Genomic DNA, 27,908 nt, shown 5'->3' on the forward strand with positions numbered 1-27,908 from the left:
ACAAGGTTTTATGTTCAAACCCTCAACCAATTCCGGCATCTTGGCCAGCGTCTGCCAAGACATGTGACAAAATCCTCTGTGTGCTTCGTGAACACATCCTGCATGAAGAACCTTGTTAGTTTGTGCAACACAACAAGAATCAACATTAGACACAGCAACAGCATTGTCATCATAAGTTATACAGAACAAGCCATCCATAAACTTAGCATGCAAAATGTCCTCTTTGCCTTTCCTGATGACACAGCCGCTCCTCTTGAAGGAAACCTGAAAACCACGCCCAATCAGCTGTGGGACACTGAGCAAATTGTTCACAGCACCGGGAACATAAAGTACATTTTTGATGGTCGTGCGCAGACTTGCAAGTTTCACAGTCCCTTCTCCTGCGATCCGCAACGTCCTTCCGTCAGCCAGGTGAACCTCACCATCTTGAGGTTTGAAGGAGATAAACAGATGCTTATCTCTTGCTAGATGGCGGGTGCATCCAGAATCTATAACAAATCTGGCCTTTGGAGCAGCTTTTCTGGCAAGCAAAACCTTGTTTTCCACCGGCGTGGGCTTAAACTGCTTGCCCCCCCGCTCCTGGCCATGAGACTTGCCTTTAGCCTTTGGTGAAGCAGTGCCAGCAAACAAAGCCTTGTTTTCCACTGGCGTGGGCTCTTCACCCCCCTTCTGCTTCTGGCCATCTGCAGGCATCTGTCTCTGTTTACCTCTGGCCTTCCGGCCTCTGCAAAGGCGGTGACCTTGGTTCCCACGAGAAACAGAGCTCTCAGCTGCCGACTCATTGGCTCCCCCTGGAGGCTGTGATGCTGCTTGGGATGACATCACAGTCAGCTCTTTCTGCAGCTTGCAACCGGTGCCCTCGGCATCCCTGCATCCACTTGCATTCCGGGAAACAGCCAGGACCTCCGATGCAGTCAAACTCTGGGCTGGGTTGACTGGTTGATGGGCCAGCTTCAAAGCATTCCACATCTCACGGGCACTGGCCTTGCCATCCAGGGTGATTAACTCTTCAGGAGCTACTGAGAGCAAAATTATCCCCATGGCTCTTGAATCCTGTGCCCTCCAATCATCTGTCACAGGGGCTGGGGGGTCCTCAGTAATAGCATTCCACACACCAAGCCTCCTCATCTGGCCCTCACAGTACCCTGCCCAGGTCTGAAAGTTGCGGCCATTTAGCTTAGGGCACTCAGCAGCTTCAGAAGCAGCTTGAAAAAGATCCATTTTAGCTTTTCACTTCAACTGTGAGCCCTTTTCAACTTCAGAGGCTTCTTATCTTGGCCGCCCATAAATCACGAAGCCTTTGGCTTGACTCCCAGGCCAATTAAGCCAGCCGGACATCAAAGGCACTTCGCCGCGGCAATGAAAAGCCTCACTTTCGCTTTTGCCCCCACATACCTCAGCAGTATGTCGCAGTCTTACTCTCCTGTAAGTGCTGTTTATCTGGGCCCGAAACCTTGTTGTTGGGATACTGCCAGGGAAATAAAGTCCATCTTGACTCCACGTCGTCTCTGGACATCCATCAATCTCCCGTAGACACGCAGTATCAGCAATTAGCGACAGGAGCTCCAGAAATAGCTTCCCTCATTCTAGAGCTCTTGCACACTCTATCAGCAGAGTTCACACAGCAAAAGTTGCACACAGGAGAGCATTATTTCTAAGTTTATTCAGCGTTGATCAGAACAAAGAAAAATCATGACTGCCTGCATGAGGGAGTTCCGGCAGTGAGAGAGAAACAAAAGCAAAAGACACAACAGAAACATCCTGTGAGACAGGAAATACGCAGGCTGTGACACAAACATCCTGCTCCCTTTTAAGGTGGAACGGAAATATCCCAATAACCCGACGTACCACTGTACAGGATTGCGTTCAGACGGTTCGGGGGTTGGATAACTCCATATCCTCCGACATTTCTCTAATGAAAATAGGGACATCCTAAGGAAAAGTGGGACATTCTGGGATTGAATCAGAAACCAGGACGGCTTCTCTAAATCAGGGACATCCCTGGAAAATAGGGACACAAGTTTGCTGACCCCTGGAAAGCAGGGATCAGCAAACTTTTTCAGCAGGAGGCTGGTCCACTGTGCCTCAGACCTTGTTGGGGGCAGGACTATAGTTTGGAGAGAGAAAAATGAACGGATTCCTATGCCCCACAAATAACCCAGAGATGCATTTTAAATAAAAGCACACATTCTACTCATGTAAAAACACCAAGCAGGCCCCACAAGGAACCCAGAGATGCATTTTAAATAAAAGGACACATTCTACTCATGTAAAAAAACACTGATTTCCGGACCGTCCGCGGGCCGGATTTAAAAGGCGATTGAGCCGGATCTGGCCCCCGGACCTTGGTTTGCCTGCTCATGGTCTGAAAGTTTCATGGGGGGGGGGGGGGAATGCTCTCTATCAATGCGGATAGCGATAGTACTACATTGGCAGGAACCTTGGAAGCGAGCTGCGCGCACGACGGAGCAGAATAAGGCGCTGCACTGTACGGCAACAGGGGGAGCGGATTTCCATTACCCGCAAAGCCCGGGGAAGAAAGGAGCCAGCAAGATGTTGCCTTCCCTCCAGGAGTCCGTAGACGGGGACGACAGAGAGCTGGAGAGCAGCGAGGAAGGGAGCGGCCTGCCGGAGGATCGGAAATCGGAGCGCAGCAGCAACAGCTACTATTGCCTGTACGGCTACCAAGGCTGCAGGTGAGGCGGGGTGGGGTGGGGTGGGGAGGGAAGCTGGTGGGCTTCGTCGCGGCGTCTCCCCACCCCCCGGTTCTGCAGCATGCACTCATAGAATAGAATTGCAAAGCTAGAAGGGACCCTGAGGAATTATCTAATGTCCCATGCGGGAATCGAACCTGCAACCTTGGCAGCCTGCTCTAAACAACACCTTTCCCCTCTCGTCCTTTGTGGCCCCTTATTTCAGCGTGGCGTTTGGGAGGCGTGCGCCAGCGGCTGCCTTCAATGAATTGGGCTGATCTTTTTTTTTCTCTTTAAAAGCTATCGCCCTTCCCCACATCCTGTGGTACTGAACTCTATTCATCGAATGGCTTCCGCTCCACAAATGCGTCTTAATGCTTAATGAAGTAAGCCCTACACCGCATAATCAAATCGCGTGGCACACAGTTTGAATGGCAATGCCCATCGACATTGCCCCACCTCGGACATGATCCCCCCCCCCCATGATGTGATCAGTTATGCAGGGCAGGGCTTACTTGACACCCAGACACCAATATTTTATTCAAGTTGGCACCTGTTTCCCCATTAACCTGCTTCCTGATCGTTTTGTAGCTGGATATACCAGGGATTGAACCTGTGACCTTTTCCATGCAAAGCATGTTCCCTTCTCAACACTCACTAATACAGTGGTACCTCGGGTTAAGTACTTAATTCGTTCCAGAAGTCCGTACTTAACCTGAAACTGTTCTTAACATGAAGCACCACTTTAGCTAATGTGGCCTCGCGCTGCCGCCGCACCATCGCTGTGCAATTTCTGTTCTCATCCTGAAGCAAAGTTCTTAACCTGAAGCACTATTTCTGGGTTAGTGGAGTCTGTAACCTGAAGTGTATGTAACCTGAAGCGTATGTAACCCGAGGTACCACTGTACATAAAGCCACCCCTCCAATTCCAATTCCAAATATGATCTGAAATAGTGGGGGAAAGAGGGAGGTCCCATTGTTGTGCCGGGTTGCGATAGCAAACCTTCTCAAAGCAAACAGCTAGCCTGGATCTGTTCCTGCTTGTTTGGATGACCACCCAGAATAATGTGTGAAATGGAACATGTCTTGAGTTGGAGACCTTCCCCACTGTTGTTTTCTGGGGGCCTCCTCTTCTTCTTGCAATGTCTTTGGGGGTTTGTGGTTATATGATTTGTGTGTTTTTGTAGGCGTGTTCATAACTGACTAGATTCCCCCTCCCGCCAGGTTGCACCAGGGTGTAGACAGCGATGATGGGAGCCCAAACAGCACAACAGCTGAAACTCCGTCTTCTGATGATTTCAGGTAAACCAACACGGCAAACCCATTGAAATCTTCTGAACCCTTCTCTGCTAATTAGAATTTGCATAGCTGTGGCGTGGAGGGATTCTAAAAACTGAACCGAATTCTTCTGAGCACAATGAACTTTCTGTAGTGGGACATTTCCATAGTACAATGAGGTGGCAATGAAAAGAAGAATTCTTCATTTGGTGGGCGTGCTTAGGCTAAGAGTAGCCTAGAACAATCTTGCCCCCACCTAGTGCTCTTCAAAGTTTTTGGGCTACAGGGGTTCTCCAATCTTTTTGGGCCCTGGGGACATGTTTGGAAATCTAAGAAACAGTCATGGCGACCATAAAATATCCATTTAACCAAAGGAAAAAAACTGGTGATGCTCAGAACACTGTCCCCCCACAAACCAAGCAAAACACTTCCATCCCTCAAAGCAAATAAAAAGCAGATCAAAAAAGTCAACCCACTTCCAACCAAACAACAAGGGGGGGGGGGAAGCAAACAGACAATAAGAGGTAAAGGGAACCCTGACCATTAGGGACACGGGTGGCGCTGTGGGTTAAACCACAGAGCCTAGGACTTGCTGATCAGAAGGTCGGCGGTTCGAATCCCCGCGATGGGGTGAGCTCCCGTTGCTCGGTCCCTGCTCCTACCAACCTAGCAGTTTGAAAGCACGTCAAAGTGCAAGTAGACAAATAGGTACCGCTCTGGCGGGAAGGTAAGCGGAGTCTCCATGCGCTGCTCTGGTTTGCCAGAAGCGGCTTAGTCATGCTGGCCACATGACCCGGAAGCTGTATGCCGGCTCCCTCGGCCAATAAAGCGAGATTAGCGCCGCAACCCCAGAGTCGGTCACGACTGGACCTAATGGCCAGGGATCCCTTTACCTTAGCAGGCTTCTACATCAGAGCCTGGCTTTGCACCAGAAGGAGCATATACTCTGCCCCTGGTCTTTGGTACCGACTAAGGCTATGATCCTAGCCATTCCTACCTAGAAGTAACTCATACGGAATTCAGTGGGGCTCACTCCCAAGTAAGTGGGGTTAGAATTGCAGCCTAAGTGTCTAGTTGAAAACTCTCTTAGTCAACAGTGTGTTTTGTTTTCATTTATGTAGTCTCTCCTTGGTGGACACTAACTTACCGGCCGAAGCAGAGATGGAGCTGCGTAGCTTCGTTGCCAAGCACCTTGCCAAGGGAGCCTTTTTTGAAGGGATGGGCAATGTTGTATCTGTGGAGTTGAGGTAAGAATCCACATGATTCTCTCTGCCCCCTGGTGCCAAATAACCTTTTTGCAGGAACAATGTGTTATGATTGTGACTTCTGCACAGCCTTCCTTTTCCTCCTCTCACCCCCACCTTTCCCCAGCTCTGCTGCAGTTTGCCAGGTGAGGATCCGTAGCATGTGAAGAGATTTTGGCTTTCTAAAGAATACAATGGAAAACAGAGTATATGTGGGGACTGGAGCCTCCGGTGGGAGTTTGCACATTGGCTGTAACAAGTAGCAACTGGAAATGAATGACAATTTTGTTAATCATAAGCGGTTATCATGTGTCAGATCATACGTAATAAACCTAGCATGGAAACTTAGTCTGAAGGCAACTGCTGGGAAATATAATTCCTTTCTTCTTGTGTCTCTGAAATTTTTGAAGACGGCACAAAGTTACACAATCTTTTGCTTTCAAATAAAAATGTGATATTAGGGGCAGCTCTGCTTACACTGCCATGGTTATATTTTCTTGCCAGTATAGTGTGCCAAGAGTAGCAGGCGTAGGAATCCAGAATGCACACAAGCCATGACTCATATTTTAAACTACCTGGGGTGTCAATGTGTTTTAGAGTTTAGGATAGCTAAAGTTATAATTAAAAGCAAACTGAAATACATAATCTTCACTAAAATCTTGATTAGAGTAGTACATTTTATAAGTGTGGCAGCAATCCAATCCTGATTTACTTGGGAATAAGCCCCGTTGAGCTTAGGGAGACTTAGGAGTAAACGAGGGCTGATTAATGAAGTCTTAGTTGATTAATCAAATGGATTTTAATCAATGGACAGTGCAATTTTATCAACTCAGAAACAAGTCCCATTGAGTTCGGTGGGGCCTACTCCCAGGTAAACAGTGCCTGCCAGTGACAATTTTTAGAAGTACTTGTTCAAAACAGTTAACATTAAAATGAAAAATGTATTTTCGGGTCAAATAGTCGGGTCAAAGCTATTTCAGCTTGTTAAAATGGTATTTAATCCATTAATGTAACTAAGTAATTGATTAAATGTGGACCCGGCTACACACACACACACACGTACGTCAGAAAAGGGGGGGAGAGAAGTCCCTCCTATCTGTCTGAATTGCCAACAAGCCCAGTCCCCCCCTCATCTTTCCCATGCTCCCAGAAATGCCTGGATTAGAGGCAAGTAAGCCAACCTAGCAGTTCGAAAGCACATCAGAGTGCAAGTAGATAAATAGGTACCGCTCCGGCGGGAAGGTAAACGGCGTTTCCGTGCACTGCTCTGGTTCGCCAGAAGTGGCTTAGTCATGCTGGCCACATGATCCAGAAGCTGTACGCTGGCTCCCTCGGCCAATAAAGCGAGATGAGCGCCGCAACCCCAGAGTCGGTCATGACTGGACCTAACGGTCAGGGGTCCCTTTACCTTTAAGCAACAGGAAGATAATTGCACCTGTCATTCACACAAACCTGTTCTGGTCTCTTTTCCTCCCATTTCTACAGCTCAAAGCCTAAATTGTCCTTTTGTCTCCGGCTCCCTTTGATCTCCAAAAGCTGTTTTCAAAATGCCTGCCAAAAAGAAAAGAGAGGGTTATTATCAATGGGGTAGGAAAGGATAGGATAGGGACTCACAGGAGCTGAATGCAAGGAAGAATGGTATAAGCCCTTAGCCTGGGAGCCACGAACAGCTGGCTCTTAAGCAGCTGGGTAAGATCTCTTAAATTGCTTCTGTGCTCTTTTCCTATGTTTCTATTGCTTTTGTGTTTTATTTTGTAAACCTGCCCTGCAATTTTCAGATAAAGGGCGGTATGTACATTTAATAAATAGTAATAATTCTATGGTAGACATTGCTTTGTTTTTAAAAATGCCCAACTTGGCTGTATCGTAACTCCATTAAGACATCACCTACAATTTGTTTACTCTTGAATGCAGAGTTAAGGGAAGGGTGATTTTTGAACTCTTGGGGCAAATTCTTGAGGTACAGCGAAGAAGTTAATGGAGGCATAAAGCAAGCTGTATTGACACTAGATTGAAGTGGCTGGGTAAAATCTAGGCTCTCAAGCAAGCGCTGGGTTTATGATGTGATCGGCGAGTGGACAGATTATGGTGAGAGATAAAAGAATAAAAATCACTCTGTGAATAATTCAGAATTTCTCTTTTCAGTATTCCAGAAAGCCGAGTTGGTTGCTATTACTGCCTCTTCCAGCCAGAAAAATGTACAGAAATGGCAAACGCAGAATTGAGCAGCTGTCCTCTAGACTACGTGATCTGTTTTTTGGGAGGCTCAGAGAAGGGACTTGAACTATATCCTTTTATCTTTGTGGATGCGTGTGTATGTAAGAGGAGACTATGAGCGGAAAAGTCATTTTTTAAAAAGTGGGTAATACTGTGGTTGCTTCATTGAATTCAGCCAAAGATGACAGCATGCATTATGTATACCCTGATCATTCTTTTGTGGTTTTGGCTATAAACATCTGAGAATACTGGTTTTGTTTTGCTTTTTTTTTTTTAAGTAGGCCCCATTTTTCCAGGGTTGTATTTGGAAAACAGAAGGCAAACGCTTTTCAAAAACCAGGCTGAAAGAATTCCCCCACCCTCCAAAGGCTGACCAATATATTTTCACATTTGAAAGTACAGTGGTACCCCGCAAGACGAATGCCTCGCAAGACGGAAAACCCGCTAGACGAAAGGGTTTTCCGTTTTTCGATGCGCTTCGCAGGACGAATTTCCCTATGGGCTTGCTTCGCAAGACAAAAATGTCTTGCGAGTCTTGAGATTTTTTTTCGCTCCCCACCCCCTTTTTCTAAGCCGCTAAACCGCTAATAGCCTTTTAGCAGCTAATCCGCTAATCCCTTAAGCCTTTAATAGCCGCTAATAGCCGTTAATAGCCGCTAAACCACTAACAGCGCTAATCCGCTAATCCGCTAATAGGGTTGCTTCGCAAGACTAAAAAACTGCTAGACGAAGAGACTCACAGAATGAATTAATTTCGTCTTCCGGGGCACCACTGTAATGACTTCTTAGCACAGAAAGAATGTAACAGATGTGCAATGGATCCACAAACTCTATTTCAATCTTTTCCTGAAAAACGATGTACAAATTTCATCATCCCCATGTACCTAAATCTATGTAGTCTGGTTTATCATACTTCTGACGGCGCACATTGGAAGGTGTTGTCTGCTCTTTGAATTCAACAATTCCTTGAATTAGATGCATTTGGAGGGCCTTTTTGTCTTTCCACAACAGTTAGAAGTCAAGGGCTGCAGAGCCTGGACCTTAACGTCAGAAACACTTCAGATGCTTTAACAAACACATTGTTTCCTTAAGAGTTTACATTCAGACTTGAGCTTGACAGATATGTTCAGGACCTGAAAATTAACCTGGATTTAGAGGTAAGCATTGATTGCTGTTGGTTTATGTGGCTCTCTTTTCAGAGACACTCAAATTTTGACTTCAGAGTTAACTACAAAAAACCTACCAACCTTCATTGGAATATAATGCCTGGGATTTAAAGGGCTGCGCAATGGCTTCTAGGTTCTTGTGCTGGGCTTGCGTTTCTGAAATGCAGCTCCCCAGGGCTTCAGGGTGAAACCACTTTTGCATCTTGGGGGAGTTTCAAGAGCAGTTTGTGATGCTGTGTGGAGGTTCTGCTACTTTAAAGGTAAAGGGACCCCTGACAGTTGAATCCAGTCGCAAAAGACTCTGGGGTTGCGGCGCCCATCTCGCTTTACAGGCCGAGGGAGCCAACACAGTTTTTCCGGGTCATGTGGCCAGGATGACTAAGCTGCTTCTGGCGAACCAGAGCAGCGCACGGAAACGCCGTTTACCTTCCTGTCACAGTGGTGCCTATTTATCTACTTGCACTGGTATGCTTTTGAACTGCTAGGTTGGCAAGAGCTGGGACCGAGCAACAGGAGCTCACCCCGTCACGGGGCTTCGAACCGCCAAGCTTCCGATCAGCAAGCCCTAGGCTCAGTGGTTTAGACCACAGCGCCACCCTACATGTGCCTAAAGTAGCTCTTTGGATTTCCACCATTATGTTGCTTTTGCTGAGCTGTTTGATTCAAGATGACAGCTGTTGTCAGCCTTACATGATTTGGAATTAAGAATGAATGTTAGCTGCAAGTTCCATGAGCAGAGATTGTCAGGAGTTGTTCAGCTGAACTAAACTTCACGGTTCTATGTAAAAGTTTCACTCTTTTCACTTTGTTGCAGCAAGATAATCTGGAGACTTGTGTTAAGCCTCTCTTGGCAACTTGGTTTGAGGATTCAATCTGTCCTATTCAGAGAGTGGTGAAGCTTTTCCAGGAGAAACTTTCCTTTGTGTTACATGCCGTGAGTACAGTTTCACACATCCCAGAACGACTTTTCTGTTCAACTCATTGCTTTCTGACCGTTTGCAGTTGCAGTTCTGTTTGCACATGGAAATATAACTCTGTCAAAGAGAAAAGCCCATTAATAGTGGTTTAGTTTATTGCTGAATTAGCCATGGTGCCCAAAGTAGTAGTAGTAGAAGTAGTAATTATTATTTATTTATTTATTTATTTATGCCCCGCCCTTCTGGCTGGGTTTCCCCAGTCACTCTGGGCGGCTCCCAACAGAATAATAATAATAATAATGCGATCAAACTTTAAAAACTTCCCTAAACAGGGTTGCCTTCAGATGTCTTCTAAAAGTCAGATAGTTGTTTATTTCCTTGACATCTGATGGGAGGGCATTCCATAGGAAGGGTGCCACTACCTAGAAGGCCCTCTGCCTGGTTCCCTGAAACCTCACTTCTCACAGGGAGGGAACAGCCAGAAGGCCCTCGGCGCTGGACCTCAGTGTCTGGGCTGAATGATGGGGGTGGAGATGCTCCTTCAGGTATACTGAGCCGGGGCCGTTTAGGGCTTTAAAGGTCAGCACCAACACTGAATTGTGATTGGAAATGTACTGGGAGCCAATGTAGGTCTTTCAGGATCAGTTTTATATGGTCTCGACAGCCACTCCCAGTCACCAGTAAGTAAATGAGGTTTACTTAAGCATAGGATGGACCAGGTGTTTGGACCATTGATCAGGAATGTAGGTTTTAAAATGGGTTGGCATTTCTCTTGTTCAGTAATGCAAGGTGAGATTAAACTTCCCACTTTAAAATATTAAATCTTGCTTGATGACTCATACAACTCTTACTTCTTCTACTGCAAATGAGGTTTACTTTTACGTGCTTAACAAAGACACACAGCCAAAGACAAATCCATCGATTTTTAGAGAGAGGAAACATCCATTTGTCCTTAGAGAGCAAGAGAAACAGCTCCTCTATAGATGAGAGAGAGTCTGGTAGTGTCAGGGAAAGGGAGACAGCTAGAGAGACGAGGGGGGAGAGAAGCAATTACAGAGAGCCGCAAGAGCTCATTAGCAGTCTGTCATCCGACTCGGAGGGGGAAATAGGGAGGGGACAACCAGTCCCCGGAACTAGCTACTTGGAGAACAAAGGAAATAGGAGGCGTGCCCTGCACCGATGGGCACGCTGGGGAAAAAGACGTCACAAATATTCAGTGGAGACATCTGATTGAGTTAAGCATGGACGTGTTTGTTTGAACTCTTGTAACTGCTTTGAACTTTTAGTAATAAATCAGCAAGACAGAAATGGCTGGGAGCCTGGAGCACTATCTCTACTAGTTTGGCAGCAAACACTCCTTACTGGTAGGCAGAGTATTGAGTTTGGACCCGGATGATGTGAGATTGAAATCCTGCTTCGCCCGGAAGCTCCCTAGGGGACACTAGCTTAATGGTCACCATATATCAAAGAAGCCATGTTGTAAGGATAAAATAAGTGGATTGGGGAATATTTACCGTATTTTTCGCTCTATAACACGCACTCGACCATAACACGCACGTAGTTTTTAGAGGAGGAAAATCCGTAGGCATGCCACCCGTAGGCATTCCCTTCATAACACGCACAGACATTTCCCCTTACTTTTTAGGAGGAAAAAAGAGAGTGTTATGGTACAAAAAATACGGTACTTTGAAGAGAAATTGTGTTGATTGCCATCGTGTACACGACTGTGCAGAAGTAAATCCCACTAAATACAGTGGGACTTAATCCCATGTAAGTGGGTGCAGGACTGCGGCCTAAGTCTACATCAAGTGTGACTTGCTGGAAGTTGTTGGGCTTTAGCATCCCTGACCACTGACCATGCTGGCCGTGGCTGATGGAAGCTGGAGTCCAGCGATATTTGAAGAGCCGCAGGTTAGCCACTCCAGTCTACCTCATTATTCAGAACACTGACATTATAACTTTCCTGTTTCAAGGCTCTGAGTTGCACTCCAGTTGAAGTTAAAGCACCTGATGAAAGAACAAAGAAGGATATTAACAGGTAAGAGAAAACCACCCGTTAAGATTGCCTTTCCCATAGGTAGCTTGGCTTGTTACACGGCAGCTGCCTTGCTCTCTCCCTGTCTTGAGCTTAGTGATGAACACTTAAAAAACAACAATGCACATTCTTTCTCAGGTTCCTTAGAGCTGCAAGCCTTCAAGATCTTGTCCGGGAAGCCACCATGACTTCCTTGTGTATGGCAATGACCGAGGAACGACACACGCCGGTGGTGATTGACTGCAGCGGGCCACAGCCTCAGTTCCACAATGCAGGTGAGATTTGCAGGCAAGAGAAGTTTCAGGCATATTATAGGTGGTGTCAGTCTTCAGAGTGGCTAGCAATGGGAAATGCTTGTAGTCTTCAATGCTGCTTATTGCTCTATCACTTATTGCAATATTGCTCTGAAATGACACTTGTTTATTGCCACAAGGGTGATCCGGACACACAGTCTGGGGTGTGGAGTTAGTCTATTGGTTTTTTCCTCCAGTTATCCTATGCTTTAGATCACATTGCAAAGCTCGGGTTGTCCAATGGTCTTCTTGTCACAAGTTGTCATTAGGGACCAAGGCTACGGTTGTGATTAAATTGTCCCATGTACAGTTGTTTTCTAATTTGTTGCTTTTTAGGAAGCACTGGCAAATTGTCAGGCTGTTGGACTGCAGTGCTGGTTTTGGTTTTGTTTTGTTTAACCCAAAACAAATTTAGAATAGTGAAAGATCATGGTGTATTTATCTTATTTTTAAAAATGGTCTTCATGGTGCACTTTTGACTTGGAGCTATGCTACGTAGCCACAACATAGAATAGGGTTTCCATACATCCAGAATTTCCCGGACATATCCTGAATACAGTGGTACCTCGGGTTACAAACACCTCAGGTTACAAATGCTTCAGGTTACAAACTCCGCTGACCTGGAAGAGTTACCTCGAGTTGAGAACTTTGCCCCAGGATGAGAACGGAAATCGTGTGCCGGCGGTGCAGCGGCAGCAAGAGGCCCCATTAGCGAAAGCACGTCTCTAGTTAAGAACAGTTTCAGGTTAAAAACGGACCTCCAGAACGAATTAAGTTCGTAACTAGAGGTACCACTGTACAATGGTACCTCGGGATGCGAACAGGATCCGTTTCGGAGCCCCATTCGTGGGTCGCATTTCGGCGCTTCTGCACATGCGTGTGACATCATTTTGACAGTTTGCGCATGCACGCGCAGCGAAACCTGGAAGTAACACGCTCCGTTACTTCCAGGTCGCCGCAGTGCGCAACCCAAATTTGCCTAACCCGAAGCGTATTCATCCCGAGGTATGACTGTACTGCAGTCGGAAGCAGTGTCCAGGCGGAAATTGCTAAAATATCTGGGAAAATAACAACAAATGGGTCCAACAACTTCGGCCAAAAAACCCCACAAAAAACAGTAGCACCTGAACATCACAAGAGCCCTGCTGGATCAAACCGAGGGTCCTTCTAGTCTATAGCATTGTTTCTCTCTCAATAGCCAAGCAGATACCTCCACAAGCAGCCCTCCTATAGTGTTGCCCCTAAAACAATGGTTTACTGTGCCTTAGTATTTTCCCAGTTATAAATATGCCAGATAAGTTCATCTACTTACATGGCACTCATGAGAGAGGGCAGTTGGCCTTCTCGCACAATCCTAAGGCTATGTATTCTGCATGCTTCCATTGCTGGATGGCTCACCATATTTTTCGCCCCATAGGATGCACTGGCCCATAGGACGCACCATGTTTTTTGGGGGGGTAATAAAGAAAAAAAATTTTATTTCCCCCCCAGGCGCTTGTTGGGCCGGGAGCGGGGAGAAGCGCTCTTCTCCCCACTGCCCGTTTTCAGACCAGGTCCGGGGACAGCGGGAAGATGCGCTGCGCCTCCCCACTGTCCCCGGAGCTTGCGGGGCTGGCGGCGGGGTCTCCCCGCCGTCAGCCTCCAAACCACTTCGGGAGACAGCGGGATGGCGGCGTTCCGCCTCCCTCTGTCACCCGACCTTGTGGGGCTGGCGCTGGGGCTCTCCAGGCTTCAGCGAAAGCCTGCATTCGCCCCATAGGACGTATACACATATCCCCTTCATTTTTGGAGGGGAAAAAGTGCGTCCTATAGGGCGAAAAATACGGTAGTTGGTAAGAGCATGGTGCTAATAATGGCAAGGTTGCAAGTTCGATTCCTGTATGGGACAGCTGCATATTCCTGCAATGCAAGGCGTTGGACTAGATGATCCTCAGGGTCCCATCCAACTCTACAATTCTATGATTTCTAAGAGGTCAGCACTTGCCTCCATTCTCACCTCTAGCAATCACAAATGGCTTTTCATATATTATTTTCTTACATCGTACGGATCGTGTTTCTCATGTTATTTACAGTGCTTATATGGAGAAGACACACCAGCCTTTTGGAAATTCCTATAATACTTTGTTTTATTTCCAAATATGCCTCAGGTAGTGACAAATTCTGTGAATACTGGATGCAAGCATTTCTCAATGGCTCCGAAGGGGGAAATCCATTTCTCTTCCGACAAATACTGGAGAACTTTAAATTGAAGGTAACACATTATTGTTATACAGGCAACCCCCCATTTATGTGGGGGTGATGTTCTGAGGCAACCACCCATTTAAGTGAAATTGCCTGTATTTGAGACACCATCTAAAAAGCCTGCAAACACCCTTTTCCGCCCCTTTTTGTGCCATTTTTGGGCCTCTTCTGGTGCAGTTTACACATGCATAATCATGCACATTTCAGACACCCCTAAAATGGTCACTGCCTGTACCTCGCAAGATGAATGCCTCGGAAGACGAAAAACTCGCAAGACGAAAGAGTTTTTCGTTTTCTGAGTTGCTTCGCAAGACGGATTTCCCTATGGGCTTGGTTCGCAAGACGCAACGTCTTGTTCCTTTTTTTAAAAACCGCCAATGCATTCCTACGGGAAACCGTCAATACGCAGTGGTGCTTCGCAATACGAAAAAACTCGTAGAACGAAAAAACTCGCAGAACGAATTAATTTTGTCTTGCGAGGCACCACTGTACTTGAGTTGGTGGAAATAGGATAGATTTCTGGATACCTTCACACACTGCTTACGAATTGAGGATGAATCTTGTTCACTCTGGCAGGGTTTAATGTTGGGATCCCTGACCATTAGGTCCAGTCGTGACTGACTCTGGGGTTGCGGCGCTCATCTCGCTTTATTGGCCGAGGGAGCCGGCGTACAGCTTCCGGGTCATGTGGCCAGCATGACTAAGCCGCTTCTGGCGAACCAGAGCAGCACATAGAAACGCCGTTTACCTTCCCGCTGGAGTGGTACCTATTTATCTAGTTGCACTTGACGTGCTTTCGAACTGCTAGGTTGGCAGGAGCAGGGACCGAGCAACGGGAGCTCACCCCGTCACGGGGATTTGAACCGCCAACCTTCTGATCAGCAAGTCCTAGGCTCTATGGTTTAACCCACAGTGCCACCCGCGTCCCTATTGTTGGGATGGCCCCAAACTATTAGCCAGTTTAGCCAAAGAACTATGATATCAAGACACAATTAGCACTCACCTGAAATGAGTAACAAAATTCTTACCGGTTTTTTATATCCCTGGATTACTCCCTTTGCCTTTCCACATTCCATGGACTTGAATCTCTGTGTTTTAGCATACATTAATCTGCAACCAGATACTATGTACAGAAAATTTTGTATAGAAGAAAACGAACTGTATGCTCTAGGTAAGTACTGTAAAGGTGGCAGCAATTGCTGGGCGTAATCGAGTGAAATTTAGACTGTGATCCTATACCTACTTACCTGTCCCACTGAAGCTGAGAAGACACATATAGGATTGTCCTGTCAAACACTTTTAAGTCTTGCTGATTGCAGTAGGAGAGAGAAGCTTCATTTTCTCCGGAAACCAGTCGAGGCTAAAAGTGCTTAAAATGGATTGAGCCTGTTGCTTTTGAGGTCACTATTTTCAAATTAAGGATAAGCTATTCCTACGGAAGGGACGCGGGTGGCGCTGTGGGTTAAAACACAGAGCCTAGGACTTGCTGATCAGAAGGTCGGTGGTTCGAATCCCCGCGACGGGGTGAGCTCCTGTTACTCGGCCCCAGCTCCTGCCCACTTAGCAGTTTGAAAGCACGCCGAAGTGCAAGTAGATAAATAGGTACCACTCCGGCGGGAAGGTAAACGGCATTTCCGTGCACTGCTCTGGTTCGCCAGAAGCAGCTTAGTCATGCTGGCCACATGACCCGGAAGCTGTACGCGGGCTCCCTTGGCCAGTAAAGCGAGATGAGCGCCGCAACCCCAGAGTCGGTCATGACTGGACCTAATGGTCAGGGGTCCCTTTACCTATTCCTACGAAAATTCTTGTTTACTGATCCCAACGCATATATTGGCATGGTATAGACAGGATCCCTGAAACAGCTGCATCTGTATGTGCATTGGTACACAATCGGTTGCAATCTACAAAAGCAAGATTGGCAGTCATATCGAGCAGCTGATTTGCACGGGGGGGTCAATCCTGCCCCTTTGCTCTGAACAGCTGATCTTGTGCTATTGCCAGTGTTCATTCTGGGCTGCGTGCACAGAGTCCCAGTAGAGATACTGGGGGAGGAAATGTCCGCCATTTGTCTGTTTGCATGTATAGTTTCTTCTCCATCTAAGAGATGCACATGACCAATAAATGCTCGCTGCTGTCTTTCTAGGCCATACAAGACATCAACAACCTGAAGCGCTTCATCAGGCAGGCTGAAATGAACCATTACGCTTTGTTCAAGTGCTACTTGTTTCTGAAGAACTGCGGCAGCGGAGACATCCTCCTGAAGATTGTGAAAGTGGAACACGCCGAGATGCCGGAAGCCAAAAACGTAATAAATGTCCTCGAGGAGTTCATGAGAGAGCCGGTTTGTAACCTAAATCCTTCTCCTGAACTTGGGGCTGCTTACGCATTGCAGAATTAGTGTGTCTCTGGGAGAGAAGGATATGCTGCTTTTCAAAGAACCAGGTGGACACTTTGCAAAGAGCTGCACTTGGTCCCACTTGCTCCCAACATTTGATCCAAGTGTTCAGGAAAAGGCACACTTCTCTCAGATTTGAAATGTAAACTGTGAGCATAGACCAACAAACCAAGTTTGTAATGAGCCTTAAAGTAGCCAGAAGGTGGAGAAATATTTCGAATCCTCATTTGTGAAATAGAATTCGCTGTTTCGTTTGTACTTAAAGACTTTGGATGATTACAGAAATCTTGCATTTCCTCTGTTTTGTGGAAAAAGTGTTCTCTTTAATTAACTTATTATGTGAAAGCTAATTACTTTCTTTTCTTACTTTGGGAATAGGCGGTTATATCGTTTGAAGTCTTCCAAAACTGGACCAAAACCGCATTTTCATGCCAGTGATGGTGTTAGGGTTACCTATTAAGAAAATAGTTAATTAAAGCAACCCCAGCGGATCATGATTCAATATTCTGATCAGGTTTAAGAATATCAATTGATGAACGAATGATCACATATAACACTTAAAAATTATCATATTATATTATCATTAACTGTACTTTACCTGCAGGTCCCAGGGTGTGTTACAAAAATTAAACAGTCAGAACAGATTGCAGTGAAACAATCCAAAAACTTTCTGATTCGTACTTTGCTTGCTCATTTGATAACTGATCCAGAATATCTTTGTGTAGAGTTTCTGAATGCATTTGCTTTGAGGTTGTGACTGCAAGACTGTAAAAGCCAAGTACCTGGAAATCTGTGCGGACAACCAGATTTTTTAAAAATTGAAATCGGCTATTGCCACCTTTCTCCCAATCCCCTGGAGTTAAAATAAAATAAAATAACCTGGGGTTGTGAAATGAGGGAGCCCTTTAAAAGGTAACTTGTTTGTGGAGGCTGGCGCCACTGCTTTTTCAAGCTCTGGTGTGTTTTGAGATGCAGTTTGAGGATTCTCGTTAGAGCAGCAGCTGAGATAAAATTTCCCATGCATGTAGGCCTATTTATTTAGACACTAGAATCCTTGCCACCAGACATTTCGCCTGGGGAAGGGGGGGGGTGTATGTATGTGGGGATTAAATCCAGACCCCCCGCCCCACAACCACATTCGTCCTCCCGAAGTCAGTAAGAATATAGCTTCTTAAAATGCACTACACACACACAGCTCTGTTGTACGTGTTTGTGCAGTGCACCATATGTGATATATATGTGTCTGTTTGTGTGCAGAAGAGCGATTCCACAGGTGTATTCACCCCAAACTGGATAGAAAGACTCAGTTTTGACCAATTCAAAAAGTTAAATTTAAGTGCCGTAATGGGCTCTGTGTATAATATACACAGAAAATCGGCAGTTTGCTCTGACCACCCGCTTGTAAAGGCGAGGAGATCTCTTAGGGCATGCATGTGCAAAAACTAACCCAGCTTGGAGCAGCACAGTTAACAGTCCTGTGCTGGGGTGTGTGTGTGTGTTTTCCTAGCCTGTGACTTGCTCTTAGGCAATCCTAGTGAGAGATCTGCATGTGGCTACTTAAGTTTATGGATGGATGGCCTCTGCTAGAGCTTGGTCCGAAAGAACCAGCCTAAAGCAATATACGAATCCAGAGTTCAAAACGAACGACGCACCCGTCAAAATAGCTGTTAATTATAGCTGTATTTGTAAAATGTGGACAACCCACCCCCCCACACAAAAAAAAAACCCTTTACGTGTCGCTTTTATTTATTTATTTTTGGCATGTTTATATCGACCACCATGTTAATAAAAAGAGAAGAAGCTGAACAGTAAACCTCAAACAGAACCCGTGCACAAAGAACTGTTAGAACAAAACTATAAAGTATGTACACCATAGAAAAATATTTTGACGTTACAGCATGCTACTTTGCAAGTACCGTGTGTGCTCTAATAGCCCTTGATGGGAAAAGCATATTCTGTTCAGCATTATTATTATTATTTTTTAAGGCAGAATTACTTCATTTGGTGCTATGATGGTTAACTATGGAGGGAGGTACTAACAGTGTAAGCAAAAGAAAGGAAAGCTTCATCGATCTAGCTTTATTCTGTAAACTTAACAGACGCTGTGGGGAGGCAGGACGTGCTTGGTGACTAATAGAGCTATTAAATTTGGTGAAAAACAGCATTTTTACTGCATAAATTCAACCCGTGAAACTCTTGTGTGCCTTGTAAAGCTCTCTGTGTTACTAATTTGTCTTCTGGTTTGGGATTCTGGGAAGAACTTTTTCCAATTAGAAACCAGTGATTAATTATGGTATTAAAATGCATTTCCCTTCAAGCAAGTTTGCTTTTGTTTCACTTCTGTTTGTTACCGTACTGAATGGTTGAATATAATGGGCGAAATTCAACATCGCACAATTACAAATGTCAGCTGGGTTCCCCTGACCCCTCCCCCCACTCCCTATTTTTTGGGGGGGAGGGGGGAAGCCATCTTGTGGAAGTGGAAGCCATTGCACAGGGCTTCTACTGATGGGTTTGCTAGGTGAATCCCACCCCTAAATCTTTGTGATAAATAGGTTCTTCAGTTTGCACTATGCAGATGAAAAGAGGCTCGCAGCAAGCAGTGCTAAGATGCTTCTTACAACTGTTGAGTTTAGAAGTTAGCTTTGCATGTGAGCAACCCTCAGAGACATTGCAACAATCTGCCCCCCTCGTAAACTTGAATCTGCAGTAGAAGGTGACCTAGGATGTTAGGAATGTGTGCATCCACTATCACACAAATGATGTTCCACTTGAAAGGCTTTTGGGAAGATGGGCACTGAAGATTGGGCAGTGTGCCCAATATGAGCTGCTTAGAGAGTTTATGTGCAGGACTAGAAAAGTTAGTACTGTAAAATTCTTCCCTCTTCCAGGCTTGTAAAGTCGTTTTGGAGTCAAAGAACACCATCCACACATTAATGCAGGGTCACAGAGACCTGGTACAAAGATAATACAGTGGTACCTCAGGTTACATACGCTTCAGGTTTCAGACTCCGCTAACCCAGAAATATTACCTCAGGTTAAGAACTTTGCTTCAGGATGAGAACAGAACAGAAATTGTGCTCTGGTGGTGCAGCGGGAGGCCCCATTAGCTAAAGTGGTGCTTCAGGTTAAGAACAGACCTCCAGAACAAATTAAGTTCTTAACTCGAGGTATCACTCTAGGCCTGTTTCCAAAACTGGTAGTTATGGTGAAATGGCCAATGAATGTGGCTGAATTTGTGTGGTTGAGGCCAAGTTAGAAACCCAAATTTTCATTCTATCCTGAAACCAGATGAAATACGAGCAGCACATAATCCCAAGAGTCTTAATATGCCTGAGGTTTTTTCCGTAACTCTGGTGTAGACTTATTTCAAGTAAAGTCAAACCTCGGTTCTCAAACAGCTCCATGATGCTGCTTTGTAAGTTGATTAAGTAGGGAAAGGTTTGCCTGTTTGTAAATAAGTTCAGTATTGGTTAGACACAATTCTACTTAGCGGGAAAGACCAGGTCACAGTTTGATGGCATTTGATAAAATGTTAGCGGCAAGTTTTTTCTTTTTTCGTCAACATTTGCAAAGTTCAGCTGTGCTCATTTTCACACTGGCTAAAATTGGATTGGGGACACATTTCTGCATCTGAACCAAAAGACTCATTCAGCTAGTTGAGTCGGAGGCCCAGGTGGGTATCACAATTTGGGTAGGGCTGCTTTTGCAACCTTGCCAGTTGGGGCATATATTTTATAAAATTAATTTTTAAATTATTTTGTTTAATGTTATCATCTTTCCCCACTGTGAAGTTTCCACTGCAGCTGCTTACCTTGCTGAAAAGACAGGACGGCTTTTTCAAAGTTTAAAATGTAAACCAAAAAGTGACTTCTAAGAAATTATGGCTGCATAAACACCATTGTGTTGGTAGCCAGTAAGAAACCATTCAGCCTCAAATTGTAGATATATTAAAACAGAGACCCATGGTTCCTACTCTGTGACCAAAACATCAAGAACCTCAAGGTTTCACACTTCTTTTCTGCACCCATCAGTAGACTGGAAACTCTTTCAAACAAACCACAGTTCCCTGTGATGTCTAGACTTTGAACCCTGGTTTATTTAAACAAGGGTTAGTGAAAACACACCAGGATCAAGCTGTGGCTTCATATCCTGGTTTGGTCACTAACTAGAGGTTAAACAAACCAGTTCCTTGAGTTTTGACATTACATAAAAAATCCCTTAAAGGTGAAATGAAAGTTTCTGATAAGCTACAGGTGTGGAAAAAGAGAAAGGGGAAATAAGTGCAGGAGGCCTAAGCCTTCTTGTTAAATCTGAACTAGGCCAGAGACAATCTACACCAGGGTTTCCCAAACTTGGGTCTCCAGCTGTTTTTGGACTACAATTCCCATCATCCCTGACCACTGGTCCTGCTAGCTAGGGATGATGGGAGTTGTAGTCCAAACACAGCTGGAGACCCAAGTTTGGGAAACCCTGGTCTACACTTTGAGTAGCAAATACAGGCCTGATCACCACTTTCTGAGCTGCGAAATTGCACCCTGGATTGTGGGCAGTGACAGGTAGAGAAAGCACACCTGAAACATTGGAGTTCCTCAACCCTTTCCCACCTGCCACGTCATGTAGTAGAAAACCGCTTCGCTTTCCTTCCTTCCTTAATTGGGGCCAAATGGATCTGCAGGGGAAAGAAGGTGGGATGATTGAGGACATGCACATCCAATCCATTGCTTCCCCCCCTGCAAACTGGATTCCCAATAGTACAGATGAGCTGACAAGAACATGATCAAACCTTGCAACATATTCTACTTCCTTTGCCCCATCTGTCTGATTTGCTGAAGCCCACCATGCTGAAAGTTGTGTGCAGGACTGGACTCTACGTCTAACAAGCCCAAACTCACTGTGCACATCTCAGTGCACGGCTGATGTCATGGGGGGTTCTGGAGCAAATTCTTCATTTATCTAGGGATTTCTTCCAGGACCTTAAGCCAGACTCGACATAGAAACACAATTAATAAGCACGGCCATCTGCTTCTATATATAGAGCAGTGGAATTAGTCCGGAACAGGCGCATGAAAAATCTAATTTGAAATTTGTGAACACAGCCTTTAGAAAGAGTAGCTACGTAACGCTGCCCGGTAAATGTCCCTGTAGGAGCTGAGCAATCTGTCTCTCGCATCACCCTTCCCCGTCAGTTGCTCTTTAAACCCTATGCTGTAATACTTCATTATAAAAGAAAAGAGCGGATGTGACAGCACGTTCTGGCTTTGCCCGTCATGCAAACCTTAACTACAGATGAGACTGGCTCTAAGTCCATGTTTGCCAGTATGAAACCCTGCATGTTCCCCCTCACCGACGCAGCATTTTAATTATTTTGAATATATTTAAAGGAAGGCTGGGACTACGGCGCAGAGATTCTGGCAGGAGCAGAGTTAAACACGAAGACTTTTTGTGACGAGGCTAAGACTCACTGCAAGATGCAATTAATCTACAGCAGTCTGCAATGTTGTAAGCTAGCAAGGACATCTGGAGGTAAAGGAGAAAATTATCCTCTAATCACTCATTGGCGCAGCGATATCCCAGAACGACTGGGTGACTTTAAGAGGCAGTTTAACTCAGAACGGCCTCCATTCTTGTGCGATCTGAGTGGCAAAATGTCTAAGCTTTGCAGAGGCATTAGCTAGAAACCTTGCAGAAGATTTCATTTGCCTCGGATGCAGGGTGGGGGTTGTGGAGGAGAACTGCAAACTAGATTTGGGGTTGATGACAGTCATAAAGGATATGATGTGAATAGGGTGAGATCAATGAGAAGTGTTGCTGTCTCTTGCCCTTGCTCCACGATGGAGTGTCCTTTGCTATGGTTGGGGGCAGATTATGTGGTTGGGAAGCAGATTTCAACCTCAGAAGTAAAATGTTTTATCTGAGCCAAGAGCCTCATTATGCAGGAAATTCTGTTCACCGCAGCACTGAGGTGTAGTTCTCATAAACACACATGAATCAGACCACTGGCCCATCTAACTCAACTGTTTACACCGCTTGGCAGCTGGTCTCCAGGGGTTTTCGGTCAGGGGACATTCTCAGCTGTTTTGAGAAGCCAGGGATGGAACCTAGAACTTTCTACATGCAAGCCAGATGTTCTGCCACTGAATCTGGCCCTTCATGAAAAAGGAGGTGAGGAAATAAACCTATTTGGGGGATATAGCAGTGCAGATGGGGACTTGATTGAATACTGCTCCAGACAGATCATTGGTATGTCAGGGAGAAGACTAGGCTCAAATCCTTTTCCTTGACAGCTAACACGATGTGAGGATTATTATTTTGAGGGAAGGAGCATTCAGTCATGTGAGCTGCAATATTGCCCACCCCTGCTATTTATGAGAACAGGGCTTGGGAGTCACAATTCAGAATATCATCTACGCTACTGCTGTGTACCCACCTCTCACTTTTCATGGAATTATGGAATTGCAGAGTTGGAAAGGACCCCAAAGGTAATCTAAACCCAGTCCCCTGCAAATGCAGGAATCTCAACTACAGCATCCATGACAGAAGACCATCCAGCCTCTCCTTAAAAACTTCCAAAGAAGGAGAGTCCACAACCTCTTTCCACTGTCAAATAGCTCTTACTGCCAGAAAGTTCTTCCTGATGTTTAGTCGGAATCTCCTTTCTTGTAACTTGGAAGCCATGCTTTCCTGGGTGCAGATAAGTCACAATGAAACGTTTGCTGTTTTGGTGCCTGTCCTGAATCTGAAACGGCAGGCTGTTTTGTAAGTTTACACTTCCTTCTAATAAAGCACTAGAATGGACCACTCTGGCATTTGGTATCCCTGCATCAAATCACTCGCACAGGACCTCCTTTGGGCCTGTGGATCAGGACACTGTCACATTCTAGAAGCATGCTCCCTAGCTTCTCTAACCTGGAGCTCTCTGGCTATACTGTGAAGCCCAGCCATCCTCCCTAAACAGTCAACTCTCCCTGATTTCCTAGCAACACACACACTCCAACTCAGACACACACCTTTCAAAATGATGGACATTTCACTAGTAGAAAACAACTCAGATTAGCGTGTAACCTATAGTCATCATAGGTCCGTCACTTTGTTTTTACCTGTGGAGAGATGAAACCCAAGCACACAAGGCTTTGGCTTCATAGTGGGGGAAAGCCTATGACAGGAAAAAGGGATTTAATGTGAACTCATTGGATTAATGAGACTGGTGCCAAACTGTGTGCCGATCACTCAAAAGCCTAAGCTTGTCCCTGGCAACAATCTGTGAGCCTGTCAAGGCAAAATTCAAACACCAGCAAGACCTCAGAATTCTGGTTTCTTGCTTGCATCTTCAGCTGAGTCAGATTTGAGCTCTGCAATTCTTATCTTCCATTTAACAACCGCAAGCAAGTGAACTGTAAAAAGGCTTTCTGCAGGACTCTGGCCTTCTCCTAATAAATGGGACATGTGTAACATAATGAGTGGCATTGCCCCCCAAAAAAGTTTTTCTGCAGTAAGCAAACCAGGTACTGAAAATCAGCTGCCTTCTAAGCACCAAACCTTTAGTGTTGCCAGTGTTCCTGTTGGATGCTTCCCGGTGGGTGTTTTTTGGGGGATGGGTACTCCACATCCATGCATATTTTTTGCTGCATCTGCATGATACTGTTGACATCTAAATGCTAAATTTTTCTCCTATTTAATCCAGGTTAACCCTTTCTAGGGGGAGTCGATTAAGCTAAAAGAACAAAAACAATGACCTGACCCCATTTGCAATATCTGAATGACCAGTTTGCAAATTTAGACCGTGCCTGAAGTATGCAGAGTGTTCTGTGAATAACGTAACCAGGCCACCCACAACTAACCTTTCATCTGATGAGCATTGGTGCAAAGGTTTTTTGTGTTCATTGATCTCCATCCCCAACTAAAGGGCAGTCTTGTTCTGGGTGTGGTTGTTTGGCGGTGGTAGTTGAATTTCCAAGTGGCATGCCGCTGCGACTGGTTCTGGGAACTAAAATTACCAGGAAGCAATGTGATAAGGCACGTATGCACGGCCTCATCATTGTGCATGCATCATTAGAAGCTAGAAAAGAAATATCCAAAGAAATGAGGAATGATTTCTGGGTTTTTGAATGGTTAGTGAGAAAGATCAATATTACTGGGCTGCTTCCAAATACAACTCCAGAGGATTTGACTATCACTACTAGAGAAATACAGTGGTACCTCGGGTTACATATGCTTCAGGTTACAGACTCCACTCACCCAGAAATAGTGCTTCAGGTTAAGAACTTTGCTTCAGGATGAGGACAGAAATCGTGCTCCCGTGGCGCGGTAGCAGCAGGAGGCCCCATTAGCTAAAGTGGTGCTTCAGGTTAAAAACAGTTTCAGGTTAAGTACAGACCTCCGGAACGAATTAAGTACTTAACCTGAGGTACCACTGTAGTATGAGACAAAGAATAACAACTTTAGAAAAAAATGAGAACAAATATTGCCCCTCTTTGAAAGATGTCTGAAAAAAGGAACCTACAAGATAATTCTCCCCTTTCTCAGGACTGCTGTGTCCCTGGGCTGTTATGCTAGGATCTTTCTGGTGTGCTTATTTGTGCTGCAAAATGGACATAAGGGTTATTTCCAACAGACAGCATTTGCTGTTATTTAAGTTTCAATTTTAGTGTGCTTTGCATGGATTTCACCAAGCACTTTAGGTATGTTAGCTCATTTGGAAGCCACAATACCGAACTGGAGGAATCAAATGAGGACTTACCCTGCTTGCTCAGCTCTGCTAGCTTCCTGCCAGCATGGCTTCTTCACACATTACATTTCAAAATGCCTACGTACAGTATCTTAAGTGTATGACGGAATTGCCATGTATGAATGCAGCAAACATGCGTCGTACAAATACAGTTGCCAGGGAACGAGGCACAAGTTGCCTCGTCAGCAGGCTCCCGTTTGTCCTGGGCATTGTACAAAATGGCTTACACCACCCATCTCTTAACATGTACCCATTATCCAAGTTTAGAGCAGCCATGCTAAGCTTACGTCCAGGAACAGGAGCTGGCACAAAGACCTATGCTTCTGCTGATTTCCTGCATATAATTGCAAAGCTGGTACAGAAGCCGCTCGCATCATCTGCTAGGTATGATCTCATTCCTTCTTTTGCAGAACACCCAAGATCCACCCCCCAGTTTTCAGTGAGGTAGTAAACCTGTGTCTGGGCTGCACCACTTTAGACCGCAGGTAGGGGCTCACACGCTCGAATGTTCCAACAAAATCGTTTTCTACATAGATAATTAGATGCAAAGGAGAAATGTTCTAGCACTGCCCTCTCCCTGGTACCTAATTTTCTAAGTGTGGGGGATTTTCACATGAAAGCATTCAATCATGTCAACTTCTACTTGTTGCTTGAAGTGGTACAGGTCAGAGGTTGCTTTATGCCAGGAGAGAGGTACCAGTGGTCCTCCAGGTATTGTTGGACTCCAAGTCCCATCGGCACGCCAATGGTCAGGGATGATGGGAGTAAGCCAGAACATCTGGAGGGCTACAGGTTCCCCAGCCTTGGTTTACTCCAGAACATGCAGCCCTCTGGATGTTGGTGGACTACATCTCCCATCATCCCTGACTACAGGCTATGCTGGTTGGGACTAATGGGAACTGGAGTCCAATGACATATCGAGGGCCATAGATCTCCCTCCCGTTTTACTTCAGCAAGAACTAAGCCCTACTTGAGGTACTGTTGTCAAATGCATCCCTGACCCACTTGACCCTCTAACCGTGCAATCTTCTACATGCCTACTCAGAAGGAAGCCTCACTGAGTATAGGACTGTATCTAAATTACACCTGCAAAATTCATAAAGCAGCATTGCATCCTGGATGGCTATTTTTCAAAACACATGAGGCAAAGGAACCACGTCCACATTTTCCAAATAAGAACCGCGTAGAAATGTTTGTTAGGGATGTGACTGCATACGTCTTCCTAGCTTGCAAGAACAACACCCCAAAAATCAAAGGGGCCATAGAGTTGTGGTCTCTTGTCTTGTCCAGTGCTATAGACGGGAGATGAAACATCCATTATATGCTCTGTGTGCTGAAATGTTCTGGAATAGCATAACTGAACTAAGAGACATCTAGCAACCCCTTCCCAGCCAGCAAGCAGATCTTGCTTTTTTAAAAAAAGAATGTGTAGGACCAAGGAAGAAAATAAGAAACCAGAAGAAAATAGCATGATTGTCCACAAAAAAAATACAAAATATTCAAGTGGTCTGCAAAGTATTCAAGAATGAAAACCCAGTCGCAAACTCTGAATATCTAATTAAATATGCAGTTGTATTTAGCAACCAGGTTAAAGCACTTTCAAATCTTTCTGTGCAATTTGGTTTGTCCTTTAGTTGAGAAGTGGCCTCTACCACTGGCATGTTGTGAACCCATATACGCTGAACCCCTTGGAAGATTTCTGTAAGGCCTGCTCCTCTTAACAAGGCAGCAGACTTGAGGATCTGTCCAGGTTTACTGGGCATCAGCAGTGGCACTGAAGAATAGCCTGACCCGTCAAGCCAAGCATCCATGGCTGAGTGCCCGTTTAGTTAAAGGAAGGAAGAGCTTTTCCCTCATGGCCTGATGGATGGCTCTTGTAAATTGTGAGTATGGTAGAAGATTAACCTGGAAAAATGTAGGCAACCCAAACAAAATTTCACTATGTGCATTAGCATTCACCAGTATGTGGTGTTAAGTGTCCTGTTATACAAACATAGGGCTGAATTGTCAGCCTTTTTATCATGAAAGCAACACCAAGCTACTTGCATGATCAATGGATACAAGGCCTGGTCCTTATAGACTACGGCAATACCTGCAAATCTCCATGCCCAAATCTCCTTCCAAACAAGTTTCTATTGGCCAGTCCCTGCTTAGGTCATAGTTTTCCAATAATATGGTCACATCCTAGCCATGCAGCATATAGTTTGCCCCTCAACTTGTGCCATTTCAGAAGATGGATTTGCTTATATCCTGTGATATTCGTACAAAAATAAACCCTCCGTTTCAATCCCGCCCCACCTCACCCCACCCCACCACGCCCTTGAAATGGAGCTGGCAGATGGGAAGTTATCCATTTGTCCTTGAGAGTCCCTCGACCCAGGATCTCAAGGAGGTGGAGGTAGTTTCAGGTCCAACAAGCTATAGGCGAAAATGTTCCAGAAGATGGCAAAGAGAACAAACACCATGTACATGGAGACAAAGATCCACCATAAGGACTGGTCTTGGAGTCTCTGCTCATAGTTCCTTAGGATGACTACGCCTAGGGTGATTCCAACAGCAACGCCCCCAAGGTGGGCGACAAAACTTGGGTGTGGGCATGGAGGGTAAGCAGATGGGTAGAACCTCAGCCACACAGCTCTTCCAAATTCAAAGCTCACTGGAAGAGAGGAGAAACGAGAGGTCACTGGTCTTTAAAGTGCTT

General features: G+C 45.4%; 2 protein-coding genes across 8 annotated transcripts in view; one reads left to right on the forward strand and one right to left on the reverse strand.

The window, feature by feature from the left end:
- Window positions 1–2,471: 2,471 nt before the first annotated feature.
- Window positions 2,472–18,800, forward strand: LOC310671526 (protein Njmu-R1). Its single transcript, XM_083427727.1, has 10 exons — window positions 2,472–2,696; window positions 3,918–3,995; window positions 5,093–5,218; window positions 7,361–7,501; window positions 8,532–8,589; window positions 9,413–9,532; window positions 11,489–11,553; window positions 11,689–11,825; window positions 13,991–14,094; window positions 16,228–18,800. Exons 1-10 carry the CDS (start codon window positions 2,554–2,556, stop codon window positions 16,480–16,482), a joined length of 1,227 nt encoding a protein of 408 aa, XP_083283853.1. The 5' UTR covers window positions 2,472–2,553; the 3' UTR covers window positions 16,483–18,800.
- Window positions 18,801–18,933: 133 nt separating this feature from the next.
- The window catches only part of RHBDL3 (rhomboid like 3), a 143,735-nt gene continuing 134,760 nt past the window's right edge, over window positions 18,934–27,908 (reverse strand). For all 7 annotated transcript variants that reach the window (XM_083427770.1, XM_083427764.1, XM_083427769.1 and 4 more), the window contains one exon: window positions 18,934–27,863. In XM_083427770.1, coding sequence (XP_083283896.1) covers window positions 27,592–27,863 — 272 coding nt within the window. In that variant the 3' untranslated portion in view covers window positions 18,934–27,591. The remainder of the gene's footprint in view (window positions 27,864–27,908) is intronic.

The sequence above is a fragment of the Podarcis tiliguerta genome (assembly GCF_965153285.1).
Source record: "Podarcis tiliguerta genome assembly, chromosome: 2".
NCBI classification, from domain to species: domain Eukaryota; kingdom Metazoa; phylum Chordata; class Lepidosauria; order Squamata; family Lacertidae; genus Podarcis; species Podarcis tiliguerta.

What these genes read in the sequence shown, in the direction of transcription:
- LOC310671526 (XM_083427727.1), top strand. Translation starts at nt 2,554, where the DNA reads ATGTTGCCTTCCCTCCAGGAGTCCGTAGACGGGGACGACAGAGAGCTG. An exon ending in TACGGCTACCAAGGCTGCAG is followed by an intron (nt 2,697 to 3,917) that starts GTGAGGCGGGGT and finishes CCCTCCCGCCAG; the next exon opens with GTTGCACCAGGGTGTAGACA. An exon ending in CCGTCTTCTGATGATTTCAG is followed by an intron (nt 3,996 to 5,092) that starts GTAAACCAACAC and finishes TCATTTATGTAG; the next exon opens with TCTCTCCTTGGTGGACACTA.